The 20139-nt window shown below is 27.8% G+C and overlaps 2 protein-coding genes across 2 annotated transcripts; both read right to left on the bottom strand.

The window, feature by feature from the left end:
- Positions 1-4311: 4311 nt before the first annotated feature.
- On the bottom strand, positions 4312-5887 carry LOC107429010 (ribonuclease 3). Its single transcript, XM_016039620.4, has 3 exons — positions 5649-5887; positions 5406-5561; positions 4312-4919 (listed from the first exon to the last, which is right to left on the bottom strand). The coding sequence occupies exons 1-3, from the start codon at positions 5871-5873 to the stop codon at positions 4497-4499; spliced, it is 804 nt and encodes a 267-aa protein (XP_015895106.3). The 5' UTR covers positions 5874-5887; the 3' UTR covers positions 4312-4496.
- An 8591-nt stretch (positions 5888-14478) lies between these two features.
- Positions 14479-16296, bottom strand: LOC125418680 (extracellular ribonuclease LE). Its single transcript, XM_048462856.2, has 4 exons — positions 16086-16296; positions 15810-15965; positions 15029-15227; positions 14479-14848 (listed from the first exon to the last, which is right to left on the bottom strand). The coding sequence occupies exons 1-4, from the start codon at positions 16185-16187 to the stop codon at positions 14625-14627; spliced, it is 681 nt and encodes a 226-aa protein (XP_048318813.2). The 5' UTR covers positions 16188-16296; the 3' UTR covers positions 14479-14624.
- Between the last annotated feature and the right edge of the window lie 3843 nt (positions 16297-20139).

Here is a 20139-nt window from a genome sequence, read left to right as displayed (position 1 = left end):
TGATGTCAACAATACAATCTTGACCTCAAAATATACATAAATTGATGTGAACAGCCTTGACCTCAAAATATGCATAAATAAATTAAGTCCAAATTGCATAAACATATTTAACCTCAAAAATAATAAAATGAAGTCCATGTATAAAATCAAATTAAAATTAATATTTGCAAAGCCACTTGCCTCCAATTAGTAATAAATCGAAATGCATGTATAAAATCAAATTAAAATTAATATTTGCAAAGCCACTTGCCTTCCAATTTCAAATAAAGATCAAACTTAACCTTAACAATTTAATTGTCCTTCCCAAAATTGAGAACAAGTCATCTTAACCTCAACTGTCCATTCCATAAAAAAATCCGTGCTAAGCCAATTAAATAATTTCATTCTGCCAATGATGTTTCCAAAACCAAAACCTATTTTTCCAATATTCAAAATAATAAATCTTAACCTCAAAATACTTATTAAAATAATTTCCAAAAGTCATCCAAAAAATTAGAAGAGATCATGCTTAACCTCAAATATATTAATCATCAAGAATTATAAATCCAATTCATCACATTCAACAAATCCAAATGCTGAAAATTCTTTTAAATCCAAAAGTTAATTTTGATAAATTCCAAAATAGAGTTCTCAACCTCAAGAATTTACATGCATGTCAAAAAATCCAAATTTTTAGTTCCATAATTAATACTTTTAAAACTAAGTTTCAACATCAACCATCAACCTTAGAAATCCATTTAAAAAGCCAAAAATTAAAATCATCAACCTCAACCCATGACATCAAAGGTAATTAACCATTGAAAATTCAATCCAACCTCCAACAATAAAATAAATCAACATTCCAACTTTACGAATATCAAAAATCCAAAATTTACTTCCAAAAACTTCAACAATTTAGACCATATCATGCATGTAACATCAACGCAACCACTCTAGAATCTATGATCTATGACATGCACTCAACAAAAAGCCAAGATCAACCATCAAAATCATCTAGTATGTAAAAACTGTCAAAGATTCAAGCTCATTTATCATTTGATCTTTAAAGATCCTCCTTATGCAACATAAAAACTTTGTTCAGAACTCAAACACACATAATAAAAATTAAAACCAAGTTATATCTAAAGCAAAAATAAGAAAATTTGTTAAGGCTTTCGGGTTTGAGTAAGCAAAGATCAAGCAATTTGTTTGAAAACTTCATGAAAATTTCACATGCAACTTAATAATCTAGCATTAAATTAAAATACCCAAGTCATAGTTTAAAATCAAACAAAAATTCCAAACAATCAAGAAGAACGACTTATTTAAAATTCCATATAGCTCTCGGTTTGTAAAGATTTGGTCTTAAAACAATTTCTTGTACAAAAACATATAAAATTGAGGCTTAAAATGCCATAGGAACCATGATTTTGCAAGAAAAAAGAAAAGAAATAGCTAAGAATGAAAAAGTGGTGTTTGGATTTTGCTTTAAAAAAAAATGTAATTTTTGTAAAATTTTAAAATTTAAAGTCCAAAATACCTTTGTAGTCCTTAGTATAAAGACAAGACGGATGGGGAAAAATGAGAATTTCAAATATTTTAATAATTCAATTACCAAAATATCCTTCTAAAACAATTTAATCATATTTGGATCCTCTCTATCAATTTTGTATTTCCAAAAAGCCACCAGATAAAACAATTAATTCTCCATCCACGTATTAGAGATACATATATCTTGACATACCATATGGCATTTTTTATGCTTTTAAATTTAGAACAATTTTCAATTTCTTTGAAATAAAGTAATTTGGCAAATGTGCACACACACACACACACACACACACACACACACATATATATATATATATATATTAAATCACATAAGCACATTTTTATTTTCCAAAATAAATTTTTGTAATACCCAAACGTAATAAAATTAAAAAATTTCCCCACACTTTTTGTTTGAAACTTTTTTACAAGCATTCAAAATATTCAAGCACCAAAAAAAATTTCGTAAAAAAAAAAGGTTTTGAAAGTTTGGGATGTTATAATTTAAAAGTCGGTGGATGAATTAAAGATAATATTGGTGAAGTAAGAGAGTGATAGGGAATTACATCATTAATTTCCATTAGCATTTAACATTTTTATCACCAAATTATAAATTTTGAAATTTAAAAAGTATTAAATGCAAAATAAATAAATATGTAAATAGAGACCTCAAAACAAACTTTACCTTAACTAAGTATTTTGTTAAATTGCATAAAATATTTATAATTGCATTTAATTATAATATATATTTATATATGTGTGTGTTAGCATTAAAAACTTGAGTAAGAATAAAAAATAAAAAATATTATTTTGCCAAAAGAAAAAGGAAAGAAAAATAACGAAGAAAGGAAATGAAGAAAGTCGTCCCCATGCGGTGGTGCCTTTTATAAATCAAATGCAAGAAGGGTAAAAATATAATTTCCTAAAAATTTCAAAATTTAAAGTCCAAAATATCCTTATAATCCTTGCATAAAGACAAGACTGATGGGGCATAATGAGAATTTCAAATATTTTAAAAGTTTAATTACCAAAATATCTTTGTAAAATAATTTAATCATATTTGGATCTTTTATATAACTTTTATATTTTCAAAAATGCCCTTAAATAAAACAATTATTTATTTATATATATATATACATATATATAAATATATATTCATATGTTGGATGGCATTTCTATGCTTTTAAAATTAAAACAATTTTCTATTTCTGTCAAATAAAGTAATTTGGCATATGCACACATACATATATATATATATATATATATTAAATCACAAGAGCATATTTTTATTTTCCAAATTAAATTTTTGTAATACCCAAAAATAATATAGTTGAAAAATTTGCCCTTCATTTTTTCAGAAAACTTTTCTAAGAGGATACAAAATATTCAAGCATCATAAAAATTTTTAAAAAAAACAAAAAAGAAATAGGATTTTGAAAATTTGAGATATTACAGTTTAAAATATAATGGATACATTAAGAACAACATTGATGGAGTAAGAAAGTGGCGGGACATCACATCATTAATGTTCTATTAGAATTTAACGTTTTTGTCATCAAATTGTAATTTTTTAAAATTTAAAAGGTATCAAATTCAAAATAAATAAATAAAATATATAAACAGAGACCTCGAACAAACCTCAGCTATAGATAGTAAATTGCATTTAATTCTTATATATATAAATATATATATATCATATATATCAGCATTAAAAACATTAGAAAAAAATAATTAAAAAAAGAAAATTATTTTTTAAGTGATGATTCTTGTATTAGTAATACTATTTTAAGTAATATTTTTTTTTTGATGAATTACTATTTTGATAAGATAAATGTTATAATTAGTTGATAAGATAAATTGTGGTTTTCTAATCATTTTTCATTTATATGCCAAACTTCAATCCTTCATGTTATATCAAATAAAAATAAAAATATATTAGAAGCTTACCATTTCTCCTCCTTCTTCCATCCTTCCTATTTTACATCAGTTCTACCAAACGGAAGGTAAAAGTTAATATCACCAACCAATTGGTTGGTCTATAATAGATTAGATATTAAAATAAAATGAAAAATATATATACATATCTAAAAGTTTCTTTCCACGCTAGTCTCAATCGTTGGTTGGTCTATGATAAATTAGATGTTAAAATAAAATGAAAAATATATATAGTATACATAGTTTCAGCGGCAATTTTATTGCCACACGAGTTTCTTCCCCTTCCACGCTAGTCTCAATCGTTGGGTCTGAGTATTTCCTTTTTTGCCTCTTATCAAAAGCTCTTTAAATTCTTGATTCATTCAAATATTCTTCTCCTATGGTCAAGGGTTGCTTTCATTTCTTTTTAATTGGCATTTGCAGGGACCGAAAATTTCGTTCAACTCCAGGTTCACCTTCGTCTTGAAGACCTTCACCCCTGATCTTATATTTCATTCACTCCTATAATTAGTGGACCTTAACCCATCATCTTATCTTTCACTCATTCCTATAATTTACTGCATTTGGGTGAGAAATCAAACTTTATAATCAGTTTTCTGTACCCTTTAAGTTAAAATAAATTGATGGAAAAAATATGGATTTTCTAGCGGTTCAACTTGGCGGCTATAGCAAAGGGATGGCTGATGGGAGAGAAATAGAAACACAAATTTTTATGCAATATTTTTTAAATTTTAACAGAAGGGCATAAAAACAAATGCACAATCGAAAAGTTAATTTCAACGTGGAAGAGGAGGAAGCGTCCGTCGCAATAAGACATCCCAACTTTCAGCAGCCATGCAAATTCCATCCTTGAAACATATTTCAGCCAGTAAATTGAAAACCGCGCGTATTCAAATTTATCATTGGATGTAATTTACTGCCGACAAGAAATTTTACGAGCTAGTCAATTAAAAAAGAAGAAGAAAAGACTGATAATAGAAATTACATATAAAATTAGCGAATAATTAAAAAGTGTACAATGAAGATCTAATCCGCTAAAATTTAGCAAATTGAACTTGAGAAGCGCATCTCCCCCGTGGAAGCACTGGACACTTAATAATATCCGATCCAGAGGTGTCAACGCACAAATAAATTTGGTAAAGTTGGCTGTTACCCGCCGAGTCCCTGTTGCAGTCAATCCCTGGTTCATACCCAGTTGCCTCTTTTATGGCTTCGACAAGGCTTTTTAAACTGTAAAATCCATCATCTGGTTCAATTTCTGCTTTCTTAAGGATTTGGAGGAGGTTAACTTTTTCTTTCAACTTCAGGGCTGATTGGAAATAGTCATGCTGATCCAGTTCGGACTCCGAACAAGTACCATGTTTTTCCCATTCATGTGACCAGAATCTAAATCCGTTGCTACTTGGACAGCTCAGAGATGGCCAGTATTTTTCCAAACTACTCATTAGGTCCGATATCTAAAGGAAAGGAAAGAAAAGAAAATAAATAAACAATTATTTATAGATTGTATTGATAGTTATCAAAAATAAATATATAGGACCTCTCAAATGATTGTAAAGTTGGAGACAATTAAGCCAATTTTGCATCATTTCCTATTCTTGATGGTGTTACTATTGTGTTTGCGTGAAGCAAAAATAAATTAAAATAAAATATGGCTTGTACTCGAAGACAAAGTAATTGCTAAATTAATTTTGTTATCCAAATTGCACACACAACAACTTGCGTCTTCTTCGTCTTTTTAGGTGATCTTTCAATTTTATCGGTTTATTTATTTTTGGCTTAGATTTCTAAATGCAGAAAGCCATTGAAAGACAAAACAATTATTTTATTGCTGACATCTGAAAAATTATTAATATGAATCTAAGATGCAAACATCAACCGTATATTTCGTAAATAAATCGTGGATATATATATATATATATATATATAGATGATAAAAATACCTCAGATTTATCGAAAACGCTATCCGGGTCACAATTTGATGGATAAGAGCCATCCTTGTAGTTAGGCCAAAGCCCATGAATGCCGAAATCAGCCGCTGGTTTCCCAGTTTTTGGATAGCAACAAGTCTGCCTTGAATCACAGTATGCTCCTGGCCACTATATATTTCCACAAAAACCATGAAATTAATAAAGAGCTATAATCTTAAAAATTAAAGAATGAAAGCAAAAACATAATTAAGCAACCTGTTGAACAAAGTAGAAGAAATCAAAGTCCTGTGCAACACAAAAAATTGAAAGATACTGAAAAACCAAAAGACTGATCAAGATTGAGCTTCTGTATCTCATTGTTAATTTTTTTTTTTTCTTTCTTAATTTCGCCCTTTTTTCCCCCCAAATTATCACTGATTTTTTCAAAATGACTTTATTATTGGTTTGCGCCTTTTCAACTATAGAGTGACAATTTTGCATGCAGTATATATAATTGAAATGAAGCCGGCATATATTAATAGGGCAAAGGAATCATAAGGATTGCGTGGATCGAACGAATACCTTGCTGCATATGCTAACCAAATTTATAAAAATAATACATCAGCTTGCTTATCTTCTTCCCTTTCCTTTCCTTTTCAATTTATTTTTGTTGACTATTCTCTTATTTGTTATTGTAATTGCTTTGTACTTTTCTTAATTAATTCTGACATAGTAGGAAATTAAATCAAAATAAAATCCGCCTTATATTATTATAGCTATAGGTCGAGTTCAATTAATTTACTGACATGCATAGGGGAGCATATAAAATGGATTCAAATTTAAAATTAATTTATTTTTGTTTATACATTGACGTTGTTTAAATAATCAACCGGGGCGATTTTCATTTTATATATATATATATATATATTCATATTTGAGACTTGGTGGACAAGTTGCAAACTTTGACATAGAAAGAGACAGCATTTCCACCAACTAATTCATAACAATATATGCACACCAAAAAAAAAAAAAGCTAATAAATGACAAATTAATTAATTAGACTTTCTGCCAACGAATAAATTTCAAAAACCGTATACAAAAAGTATGATTAATTTTTTTTTAGGTTTATGTATTTGCGAGTTATAGCTGCTTTGTCAATGTATTATATATTCATATAACTAGTAATTAATAATACTGGGACTGGGAATTAGACTTTAAGTAATAACAAAAGGAGGAAGTTGGCAGGCTCTCAAAGCTCATCTTATTGGCTTATAAGACGTGGATACGCAAGCCTAACGTGGTAGTTTTGTACTTTAAAATGTTTTTTTTTTTTTTTTTTTCCTTACAAGAACGCAAACATATTCAAATACTGTAGACTTCACTAGAGAATTGTTTTCTTCATATCAATTATTGCATTTGCCATGTAATTATATCTCCTATTATAATTTAAAATATATTAGAGTTTTCAGGAATTAGGATATTAAAACTATCAACATATATATATATATATATATACTTGTATATAAAAATTGCAATAAAGAAAAAAAGAAAAACATTTTTTTCCTCCATTTTGTTGAACTTCTTAAATTATTTGGTCCTATATTAATGCTGCATCTGGAAAACAATTAAAACGCCATAAGCATTTAAATTTTTTTTTTTTTCAATTCTTATTTTTGAAAAAAAAAAGGCCGAGAACCTTGCAGACAAGTTTCCGTGTGAAAGGATGTGAACTAAGTGACGTCTAAAGACTCAACCATGCCGAACTGAAATTTAATAAAGCGTGGAAAGAAGAAAATACTCACGACTTTCCACCTAATAACAGACGTGGCATATTGCTATTGGCTAGGACATGAAAATTATAGTTTGAAGTAGCTGCCGCGTTGCGATGAAACAGCAGCACAATCCTCAAAAGAGTGTATGTCACATACATGGTCCCGGACCTCATTTTTGTACCTACCTTCCGACCTGCACGGCTCCTTATCTAGTCCGCTATACCTGGCAATTCGGGTTGGTGGGTCGTGTTCGTGTCAACCCGTTTAATAATCGGGTCAAAAATGCCTAACCCGAACACGACCCATTTATTAATCGTGTCAGGTACCTAAAACACTAACCCGACCTGTTTATAAACAGGTCAACACGACACGACCCGTTTAACACGATTATTTTAAGGGGTCGTGTTGACCTATTAACCCGTTAACCTGAAATTGACCTATTAACCCGAAAACTAACCTATTAACCCGTTAACCCGAAAATTAACCTATTAACCCGAAATTTTTTTTATTTTTTTTTATTTTTATGTTTTTGTTTTATTAAATATGTATTTTTTGTTTTTAAAAAATTAGTAATAGAAAATTATTTTTATAAAATTTTTAATTTATAATATTTTTTAGTTATTAAATATTATATTAGTGATAAAATATTAATTTAAAATTAAATTTAAATGGGTTGTAATAGGTATATAATCGTGTTAAACAGGTCAACCCGAAAATGACACGATTAATAAATGGGTCGTAACGGGTCAATTTCGAGTTAAACAGGTCAACCCGAAAATGACACGATTAATAATCGTGTTAAACGGGTTGACCCGATTATGACCCGAACCCATTTATAATAAACCCAAACCCATTTATTTCGTGTCGTTTTCGAGTCGTGTCGCCGTGTCATGATCCAAATTGCCAGGTCTATAGTCCGCTACATCAATATTTTTATCTTCTAAGTCAGTTTAAAATTTTTGTATTATATTTAAAATATAAATTTTTTTATAAAAATATCCAAAAATATTGAATATAAATATTTACAAAAATTAATAAAAATTGATAGCATTTAATTTAAAGAAATAAAAATGTTTATTGAAATTTTAGAATTAACTTATTTAATCAATCAATTATCAAATTATTATAAAAATTACAAAAATAATGAATAAATATTATATTTTTCTTAATTAATTTAATTTTAATTTATAGTAAGCGGTAATAATCATAAATAAATTATTATTAATAAAAATATGCAACTTTATATATATATATATATATTTGATGAAATTATTTATTAATTAAAATAAAATAATTATTACAATTATATTATATTTCATAAATATCACTTCAATATTTATAGAATTCTTAGATAATAAAAAATTGTTGGTCTCTTTTTCATTTTCATTTTAAGATATAAAATATTAAAAGTAATTATTAAAGGATATATCTCCTTGATAATTTTTATGTAATTATTAATATACCAATCATAAAGGCCTTATATTAAATGTAATTGTCCTTACTATTTAGTATAATATATTCTATTATCTTTTTATTTTTATTTACTTAATGTTATTAATTTAAATACTATCAATACTAATTTTACATAATATTGTATTTCTATATTATTATTTTTCATTATTATATAATCAACAATTAACTTAGAATTATGAAATTCTAATAAATCTATCTTATACAAAATGTATAGCAAGTATATATATTTATAAATAAATAGAACCTATCATGATTATTTAATTTAATTCAATCTGTTTTATTTATCTCATTAAATATTTGAAAAATAATTAAAAAATAAAAATATATATATATATATCACTAAACTTAATTTGGTAAAGTAATTTATTAAACATTGATAATATTTATGAATATTTTTATAAAATCTTTTTAAAAAATGTCATAAATATTTCTAAAATTTCCATTTAAATTTTGAAAATTTACATGGAAATTTTCAAAAATTTAATGGATATTATGGATTTTTTAATCAAATTATTAGGGATTTAATGTGGATGTTTTGATGAAAATTTTAATGAAAATTTTGAAAAAATTTTGAAAATTTTAATAGATATTATGAAAATTTTATCCGTTTTTATTTAGAAGCTAAATTTCTTTTTAAGTCCTTAAATTTTTTTTTTTTTTTTAAATTTTGATGAAAATCTTAGATATTTAAAACTTTACTATAAACTTTACTCTTTATCAAAAGTGAAAATTCCTTTATAACTTATTATTATTATTATTATTATTTTAGGGTAAATGAAAATTCCTTTCTAACTTGCCTCTTCTACTATCATCATCATCATCATCATCATCATTATTATTATCTATTTTTTTCTCGAAAAGGACGAAAGCATTTTATTACCACTTTAGTTTAGGCGAAATTCATTTGGGGATTATTATTATTATTATTATTTGTGCACTTGATACTTTCTACTATTTAAAATTGATGTAATTTATGGGACTATATAAAGATTGTTTTGCAGTGCCAGTAATTTTTTTTTTCTTTTTTTGTTAGCATCATTGCAATTCTGTATTATTATTATTATTATTATTATAGATCTATGTCTGGACTTTTTTTTTTTTTGTATTTATTTTTTGTTACCATGATGCGTCAAATGCTTTAGTATATATTATGGTGCAGGAGATCAAATTGCTTGAATCCTTCTACAAATATTTCCTACATATACATTGGTTTTTATTTTTCATCCTATATATACTGTTATTTTTTGAAGCATGAAGTGATTTTATCAAAACCAAGTCAATGGGGGCGGATCCAAATATTTTTCTGAGGGGGCCAACTCATAAATTTATGAGGATAAAAATATTTTAGGATTGATTGCTCAAATGACATCAAATTTGGAGACATATAAATTTAGCTGTAAAAGAGAAAAATCAACGGATTGTAATTATAGTCTACAGCTGAAGCCTACCTTGATATTTATTTTTATATATACATAAAAATTATATATTTCCAAATTTAAAATTGCAGATATGTATATTTTGATCAAATTTGTAGAGTTCTGATCACAAAAATAAACAAATAAATAAAAGAATAGTTTTTAAATAATTATTACTTGTATATATACTATCATACTTAAATCAAATTTCTAAAATTAGGATTAATGTAAATACTAATGATAGGATTTTACTTTTTCAATCCTTTCGATCTTATCAACGTATTTTTAATCCCTAGATAGAGTTTTTAGTATATCAATAAATTTGTATTTATTATTTTTTAATTTTAAATTTTAACATTTTATGTGATTTAAAAATGATTTGATATAAAAATTATTATATCATCTTGATATGAGCTTGATTTTATACACATATTAAAGGATATATTTTCCAAGTATATAACATGATATATAGGTATAATGAATATTATAACAATTAAGTATGACAATTGAATTAAGGTTTTATAGATAATATTTAATGTGTAATAGTTTCTATAATGAATATTGAAAATTTATGAGTTATGAATTATAATTGATAATCGAATAACTACTTTTTTTTTTTATAATTATTCTTAGTAATATTATAATAAATTTTTCTTTAGTAATAAATGGTAAAAGAGCAATGTATTCTTAATTAATAACCAATATGGAAAGAAATAATAGATATTGGCACTTTTTTGGTTTATTTCACTATTTATAAATTATCTTTTCTTTTTTCACTGTAATATGAATGCTTCTTTTTTTATTTTTTTGTTTTTTTATTTATTTATACATTATTGTTGCTAGCTATTAGGGAAAAAAAAATCATTTGATGATAATTTTGTTGAATTTTTATTTTTCGGTAATTCAATTTTGTTGAAGTTGTACATAGAGAAAGATAAGTAAATGTTTTACAGTTATTGAATCTATTACAAAAATATATTAAGTGTGATTGAGTTGTAAAGCATTTAATGGTAAGTTTTCTTCTTAAACGGCCTTAACAAGCCAGGCAATGTTTCCATTTGATTATCAAAGTTTTATGGCCTTGGATAATGGCATAATCTTTCGCAAATTTTTTTTATTAAAACAAATACCTCTGTTTCTTAATGGCATTTGGTAAGATGGTTGGTGTTTTGTTTATTATTTTTTTTTTCTCTGTATATAATTTACTTAATTCAAGTGTTAGGTAATAATAGTTAGGGCAAAATGTAGTTTAATACCCTCTACGTTTACCATTTTTTAGTTCTAGTTATGTAAAAAAATTTTTTATGGATAATACATTTTACTACCCAAACTATTAAAACAAAATGGTTTCTGTTAAAAATTAATCACGTGAGTTGGACATGACAAATAAAATAATTTTTTAATTATTTTATCTTTTTTAATAAAATTTGTAAGGAAAAAATAGTTTAAAAATTGAAAATTTCTAAATACCCAAAGCAAAAAAAAAAAAAAAAAAAAAAAAAAAAAAAAAAAAGAAGAAGAAGAAGAAGAAGAAGAAGAAGAAGAAGAAGAAGAAGAAGAACAGTCTTTAAAAACTCCCAAACCACCTCCTTCTCTATTTGTCTTTAAAAACTCCCAAACCACCTCCTTCTCTATTTTTCTGAATCTCTATTCTCTGATTTCACATAAATTCATCATAAAAAATGAAAGAAAATAAAAAAAGCAAATAACAAGATGGTGGTGGGCAAGAGTAATGGGAGCTGCTGCTAAGGCAAGTACTTCCATTTCCAATTTATTCATTTTTTTTATTTCTTTATTTCTTTATTTTCTTAAACTTTGGTTTGAAAAATGAAAACCCATTAATTGTTAGCAGAAAATTTTAATTCCGACAATGCTCCAGCCAAGTACCATAGCGTTAGCACTCATCGTTGGCGTGATTGGTATTGTTAGCAATAGTCTCGCTGAGATTCTTTCTCTCTCCGACACACTCGGCGAACCACGGAAAGTCTATAGCATTGCCCTACCCCTGCGCAAAATCCAACTTTGGTGGGCTTCCCTCAAGGTGACATCGAAGGTCTACCTCCTTTCGTCTGCCCCTCACCTCCTCCATGAGGATGATCCACCCGATTCATTGAAACACCACGAACAATAGGGAGTCCGCCTAACCTCCGGCTTTCTTCTAGCTTTTCTAAGCTTATTTGCACTATGGTTGGGATTGGAAACTATACCACTAGTAGCTCGGCATCGGAAATCAATTATTTGTTCAACACCCAAAGGTAGTTGCACAAGGCTAAAATATAGTGTGGGGGTACTGGTTCCTTCATTATTTTAGGAAAAGTTCCTATGGCTTGAGCTCGTCCGCCTAGGCCTCCTTGGAAGGTTTCAGAGATGAATAATAACAAGAGGAACAAATAGAGGAAACATGTACTATACATAATAATAGTAATAATAATAAGAGGGACAAATATAGGAAACCTTGGGTAGCATTTGCCGCAGTTGAAGCAGCGAGTGAGTTTGACATGTCCACATTCATGCTTGTTGCGTCCATGATTCCTTTGCTTCTCTGTCTGCATAAATTTTTGACAAAACAACAAAATTGACGTTAAAAAAAAAAGGAGTATGAAATTTGGTGTGGATAAATATTGAGAGTATTGAAATCGATCAATCATACCATGATTGGTTCGTCGGTGAGAAAATAGGGAATTAGAAGATCTGGAGATTTTGTGGTCTTACTCTTTTGCTTTTAGGGTTTTTGCCATAGCAGAAGAAGAAGAAAAAGAAGGGTGATAGTGAATAAGGTTTTGTGTAGGAGATTCTGCTTTATATAATCATATTGGAGACACTTCCACCATGGACGCGAGCTTTAATATCTGACAATTTTCATTCTATTTTATTTTAATTTAAAATTTAACATGTTACGGATAAGGGAACAGGACCTCGCATGATTTACTCAAAAATAGGAAGTCCCTTTATTAGAGGATTTGATTTGGTTTGAGCTTGGGTTGGGTATAGAAGTGAGGCACGTAAGAAGACGATGAGAATGAAGATGATGAAGGAAATGGATGGTTGAGATAGAATTTATTTTGGATTAAAACGGTGCTATTTAGTGTTTTAGATTTTTTTAACTAATTGTTTAAAAATTATTTTGAAAAATAAAAAAATATATATTAAAAAAATCAATTTCGAAGGTCACATGAGTGACATGTGATCTTTTTTAATGATTTCTATTAAATGTTAGTAGATATGGATTAATATATAAGTTTTTTTAAAATAAAGGATATTATCTGTAAATTTTTTTTTTTATAGATCCTGAACTAAAAAAGGGTGAAAGTAAAGGATACTAAAATGTATTTTGCCCTAATAGTTATAGTTTGTTTAGATATTTTAAATAATAATAAATTTGAAGGAAAATTAAAAAAAACAAAAAAAAACAAAAAACAATACAATTATTTATTTAATTTTTTGTCCTCTCTTTACTTTATAATTAATTTAGATGTTTAACAAGTTTTAACTATCATCAACTAAACTTGATGTAAGAAAACTACATAAATTTAGGCAAAGATGAAAAATAAAAAAACTAAAAACTAAAAACACCTGAATTGTTTTTTTATTCATTTTTTGATATATATATATATATATATATGTGCAAAGGAAAGCCAAAAGAAAATTTGCTATCACGTTTATACATACATACATACATATATATATATATATATATGTAGGGATTAGTGTGCTTCCCCTTGAATTAAACATATTTTGGTACTTTAATTCTTAAATTTTTTTTGGGCAATTTGATCTCTAGGTTTAGAATTTTGCTTGCACAAATATGTTTTAAATTAAATTTCATTGGTTCAAATGGTTCTTAATTGATCATGTTGTTGCACATTAAAGATAAAATTTTAAACGAAATTCGACTTCTGAGACCAAAATGCCCAAAATAAAAATTTAAGTATTAAAACGTCAAATTATTTTGAAAAGGAAGCGCACCAATTACCCATATATATTACATATTTGACAAAATATATCTATTTTATTTTGCAAAATTATATAAGTATCCATTCTATTTGCATTATAATGACTTCGATCTCTTTGGTTTTCTAATCGTGTAGTGAGGTGACAATGCATAATTTATTCAAGATTAAATTTAGGAAGCTACAATTTGGGAGCCATATAAAATTCATAACATTTTGACAAAAGAGTCACCAAAACTAGGCTTGAAACATACTTTTGAAGTCAATTTATAAATCAATAAAGCCCACCCCGCTTAAGCAATTATCATCAAAACTCATTTGTGCCATTCGTTGATACTGGGAAAAAGATTCATGCGTTTGGTTGAAACGTGAAAGAACATCATTAATCATACTCGCAAAGAAACTCCACTAATCTTGTTTTTCTTTTTAAATTTGCTTTTGCGTTTGAAAGAGCAAAATCACAACTCTAAAAATTATTAATTCAAATAATGGCAGGTAAGAAAATATATATCCCATTGACATTTATATATTCATTTAAAGTAGGAATACAAATTTATTTGGTTATCCAAACTCGGATGTACCATATTGTAATTGATGAGTTAGTAAGAAAATGAAAAAAGATACACGTTTGTTTTTAGCCATCTAAAAGGAAGGAAACTCGATGTTGGAACCACATTTTCCATTTGGGAAAATTGGACATTCAACAAAGTTTGATCCGGAAGTGTCCACGCACAAGTAAATTTGGTAAAGCTGGCTATTCCCTGAGGAGTCGGTGTTGCACTCAATCCATGGAGCAAATCCAGTCCCCCCTTGTATCGCTCCTTTGATGTCTTCTAGGCTGTACGATTCTCCATTTGGCCTTATTCCTGTAACATTAATAAATTTCGTAAATTTGATCAATTTTTAGAACCCTTTTATGGTATTCGTACGAATACTTTTTTTGACCAATTACGAACTAGCATATCTTACCAAACAACAAAAAAGAAAAGAAAAAAAAAAAAAGTACCAATTACCAGATGAATAGTGGTGACAAATAATGGCATTACCTGCGGTTGTAAGGATTTGGAGAAGATTTGCTTGCTTTTTAAAGTTTAGGGTGGTTTGGAAATAAGCACGTTGGTCAAGCAAAGATTCAGAGCAAGTTCCATGTTTATCCCACTCATGTGACCAAAATGCTGTGCCATTGCCGCTTGGACAAGCTAGCGTAGGCCAATTCTTTTGCAAACTGCTGATCAGATCTGATATCTATATAGTCAATCATAAATACCAAAATTATAATTGGTTAAAGAAAAATAAGGTTTTGTTACACATAATGCCCTGATTCCTCTGTTTCTTTCTAACTGATATTAGCACTGTTAAACTAGCCAATTCACACACGGAATGAAAAGAAAACAACTTGAATTCTTCATGCGGCAAGAAAAGCAAAAATTAAAAAAGGAGGGTTCGGCTTTGAAGCATGACTCTAACAAAGGGGCATGTGACCATAGCCAAAGCTTAAACTTGCACGCAGAGGCAGAGAAGCTAGATACTTTAATAGTGCCTAGGCTTTTTCACAATTTTTTTTAATTAAAAATTTAAAAAAAGAGAAAAAAAAGGAAAAAGAAAAGGCTCTTTTTCACTCTATTCTAATTAATGAGCAGCATTCACACTGCAATTGCGTTAGAAACTCTTATATAAGTTTTCTGATTGGAAGCCTTCATTTCTTTTCCTGCTTTCAATAGACTTAATAGCTCGCATGCCCAAAATGTACATGATAAAAAATTGGAAGATTCTGGACAAAAAAAAAAACAGAAAAAAAAGAGGAAGATTAAATTGTATAGCATGCACCTGAGACTGATCAAAGGGGTTACTGGGATCACAGTTTGATGGGTATGTACCATCATTGTAGTTGGGCCAAAGTCCATGGATGCCAAAATCAGCAGCAGGCTTCCCGGTCGTCGGATAACAGCAACTTTGTTTTGTATCACAGTAGGAACCTGGCCACTGCATCAGTTTGCCAAACAGAAATGTGATAAAAATTCACATATATGAAATATTCTACAAAAATATGACAAATACATAAATATATATGTATGTGTATATTGTCATTAGCTATGTGCGTACCTGTTGAACAAAGTAGAAGAAATCAAAATCCTGTGAAACACAGACAACCGATAGACATCCTAGTATTAAAAAATTTATCAAGCTTAAGCAATTCAACTTCATAATTCCTCTCCCTCAAGCACAAAAACCTTTTTTTTTTTTTTTTTTTTTTCCCTCTCTCTTTTGAAATGAAACCTTTTTTTTCCCCCTCTGTGTGACTGATTTCTAGAATTGTCAGTGTAGTATTAAAGGAGCAGTGGCCAGCTGTATTTATAAGCTAACAGAATTTATTGTGAAAGGTGGTTATGGGCAGAATATCAGGGATAGTATATGCTTGTCGTTCTCATCAGACTATATTATTGTGTGTGTGTGTGTGTGTAACCGTTGAATCATGATTGATACATGTCGGCTTGCAATTTCTATATATATATCCTCTTTATATTTACTCCATTTTATATATAAAAATTCTTGTTTTGGTCTTTTCTCTTTAAATTCGTCATTTCTTTTTGCATAAAAACGGGCGGCCAAAAATTGCTGGTTTTTTGGCATTCAGAGGATCTTTAAATGGCCAAAATTTGAGGACCAGATTCTGTCTTTAAGTGGTCAGATATCCTGCAAAATTTTGTTACATGTAATAGGAATGAAAAAGCAGTCAATAGGAATTACCCTTTTTTGTGAATAATCATTTTTAAACTTTTTTTTTTTTAAATGTTATTTGTCCATCCGTTCTTTCTTTTCTTTTTTTTTTTTTTTCCTATATTAGATTTTTAATTAAAAAAAGCCCAAACCATAATTAAATTCAACAATTACTGATGGTCATATCCAATGAATAACAAAACTCTTTAAAAAATGGTTTAGTGTTATTTTATTACGTTAAGCTGTAAATTAATAAATGATCAATTTAACAATTTTATTCTGTTAGCCTCAAATGTTATGATACCGATATGGGCAAAAACGCTTTCACACTCTATTTTATTAGATTTCAATGTGAAATTGAATTGGTTCTGATCTGGATTAATGTGTGGGGACCTATAACAGATTGGTGGTATAGCGTACAAGTCAAAGTGTTCACATAGAACTTGTGTTTCCTAGTCGGCCGGAGATGTTCTGAGGTGATTTATTTGGATGTTTTATACAGACAAGCAACATTTTTATGTGTTTCCACATGGAAAATGTTGGCAACCAAAGAAACCTTTCCTCAACAGCCTGGAGTTGTATAGTTTTTCTAACATTTTTGTTATTTAAAAAAAAAAAAAAAACTTTGAAAGTATAATAATATAATACAATTAGTTAAAATCCAAAAATATTTATAAGATAATATAATTATGTAGTGTTTGTTATTAAAGGGAAGTTAAGCTGCATTTTTTATTATTTCAAATCCATATTCTTTTTATTATTATTTTTAGTTTTTTATTTGTTTAAATCCTAACAGTATCAAAATTTTATTTTTTTGTTTGACCTCAATTAGTGCGTTATATATATATATATATATATATTAGCAACCAATTTGATGTATATTGCCAAAGCATTGAAAATAAAATATATCTCCAAAAAAAATTTAGAAAAAGATAAGATTTAATCCTAAATTTAGTAAATACAATAATTAGTAAGAGTACAATTAAGCAAAAAAGTTTTCATTTTTGTAATTTTATATCTTTCTACACCATAGAATAAAATATAATAAACATTATATCATACAATGGTGCCTCTTGAAATTTTTTTCGGATTTGCTACAAAATGTAAGGGATGTATCGACTGGGTCAGTTTTATTTGACATTTTCCATGAATGTTTTGTAGTGACTGTTATATATATATATATATATGTATATATATATATTTTGGTGTAATTATGATTTTTCTCTTGAGTTAAAAGTACTTACCAAAGAAAATAAACAGGTCACCCATTCGCCTTTTTTTTTTTTTTTTTTCTTTTTTCTCTTTTCTTTTTTTGCGTCTAAAAGAAATACCAAGTTATGTGCTTTTTTTTTTTTAAAACAAAAAATACTTCATATTTTAATTAAATCATTACATTCTTAAAATTTTCCTTTTAAAAGCCTTTTTTTTTTTTTTTTAAACCAAACATCTAGCTTTAGTAGTTTATCAAAAGTTTGCAAAATGAAAACACTACTAAATAAAAGTATTAAAAAAATACAACCAAACATATCCCCAACTACCAATAAAAACAAAATATGAAAAAAATAAAATAAAATTGCGGAAAGCACTAGAACAACATTTTTCGTTCTAACTTACATTTGTTGTTCTAACAACATTCTTTTTTGGGCTCTTGGAAAGATTGTTATTTATGTTGGAAATTAGTATAAAATATACAATAAAAAGTGTTGAGATGAGCAGATATTCTAGGTAAAAGGCTTGATCTGTATAAAGATACCTTTAAAACAACATTTTTCGTTCTAACAAAAACATTTGTTGTTCTAACAAAATTCTTTTTTGGGCTCTTGGAAAGATTGTTATTTATGTTGGAAATTAGTATAAAATATACAATAAAAAGTGTTGAGATGAGCAGATATTCTAGGTAAAAAGGCTTGATCTGTATAAAGATACCTTTAAAACAAATTTGCCACCCGTCGAGTAAACCATCTATGGATGCAAGTAGGAAACTCTGGCAATATGCCTCCAGAATAACATGGACACCAAATATGCTGTTTTCTGTTGTGTAGGATTTGTATTACTTGCAAACAACCTAAACTTCAAATACTTGGAATATTTGAATGCCCACAATACAGAATAAGAGATTTTACTTTGAGGAAGAGAAACTTTGGAAGTATAGAATATGTAACGTGAATTCTTGTTAAATAAATGTGTCTTTAGACAACTCTTATTTACAGATTTTGACAATCGACTAAAGATCTTAAACACTCTTTTCAAATTGAAATAATAAGTATCCTAGTGTTTCAAATGACACAACTCTCTCTAAAGTTTTATCTCCTTGAAAAGGACAACTCTTTATTAAAAGATATTAGGAAATTAATTAATAAAACCTAAAACCGCCAAACTTGTATATATATATATATATATATGTGTGTGTGTGTGTATATAAATATCTACAAAATAAATATAAATATGAATATCTCTATTTAGATTAATATATCAAACAATTAGAATAGTTATAATGAGATAAACAAAAAGAATTCAGGTGTTGTGTTGGAATTAAAATTCCTAAAAAGTTGATCTCTTATATATTGATCGAGGTAAGAGTTGAATTTGTTTTCTTTAAGATAATATTCACTCTGCTATGGTGCTCATAGTTTTATAGAGATTATCTTGCAGGATACAACAATCACTTCTTTGAATGGTATCACTTCAAATTCAAAGAACAATGAGTTAGATAAAGTTTTGAATTCTCCTTATACACACATTTGTTTAATTGTTTTCAAAACATTCAACAATAATCCCATATGATATTTATAGACTTTAGAAGGAAATCAAGAAAGGATATAATGATTTAGAAGAAGATATGACAGACAGATACAGTGATTCAAGGAAAGACACGATGTTTTTCAAAAGACAAATTGATTGGGAATAAACACAGATACAAGGGAAACATTACAACTGTTAATAATGAATCGTTCTAAATTGTAACTTTCCATCAATAATCATAATATTCTAGAAATAATTTTTTGTTCATTATAAATTTTTTATAATCCCCCACATGAATAAAAATTGATACATTTAGAAAGAATTCAATCGGAAAGTAATTGTTTCAGGAAAGATAGTTTTTGGCTTTGAGTCTTCCTTAATAATAAACTATAGGATTTACAAGCTAATAAGTGAATATGATGTCTTGAATTTTTAGCCATTGTTGCAAATGGAGACAATTCACACAATCACTCTCTTAAACATTGTTGTTTCTTTCGGTTGTGGTCATTTTGGCTCTAAACATTTTTGATTTTTCATGAATGCTCTAGCGAATTCCAGCCTATAAAAATTCTCATAGAAGTGACCCCTTCACACTCACATGGTTGACTTCCTATTAAGAGTTTCCTGAACCCCATTCGATTGTCCCTTTGAACCTAGATCTTAGGATCTCTAGTCAACTAGGTAGGGTTGCCATTAA

This window comes from Ziziphus jujuba, chromosome 12 (genome assembly GCF_031755915.1).
Source record: "Ziziphus jujuba cultivar Dongzao chromosome 12, ASM3175591v1".
Taxonomy (NCBI): Eukaryota; Viridiplantae; Streptophyta; class Magnoliopsida; order Rosales; family Rhamnaceae; genus Ziziphus; species Ziziphus jujuba.
The sequence above is the reverse complement of the archived record's forward strand: the minus strand, read 5'-3'. Positions and strand labels throughout refer to the sequence as shown.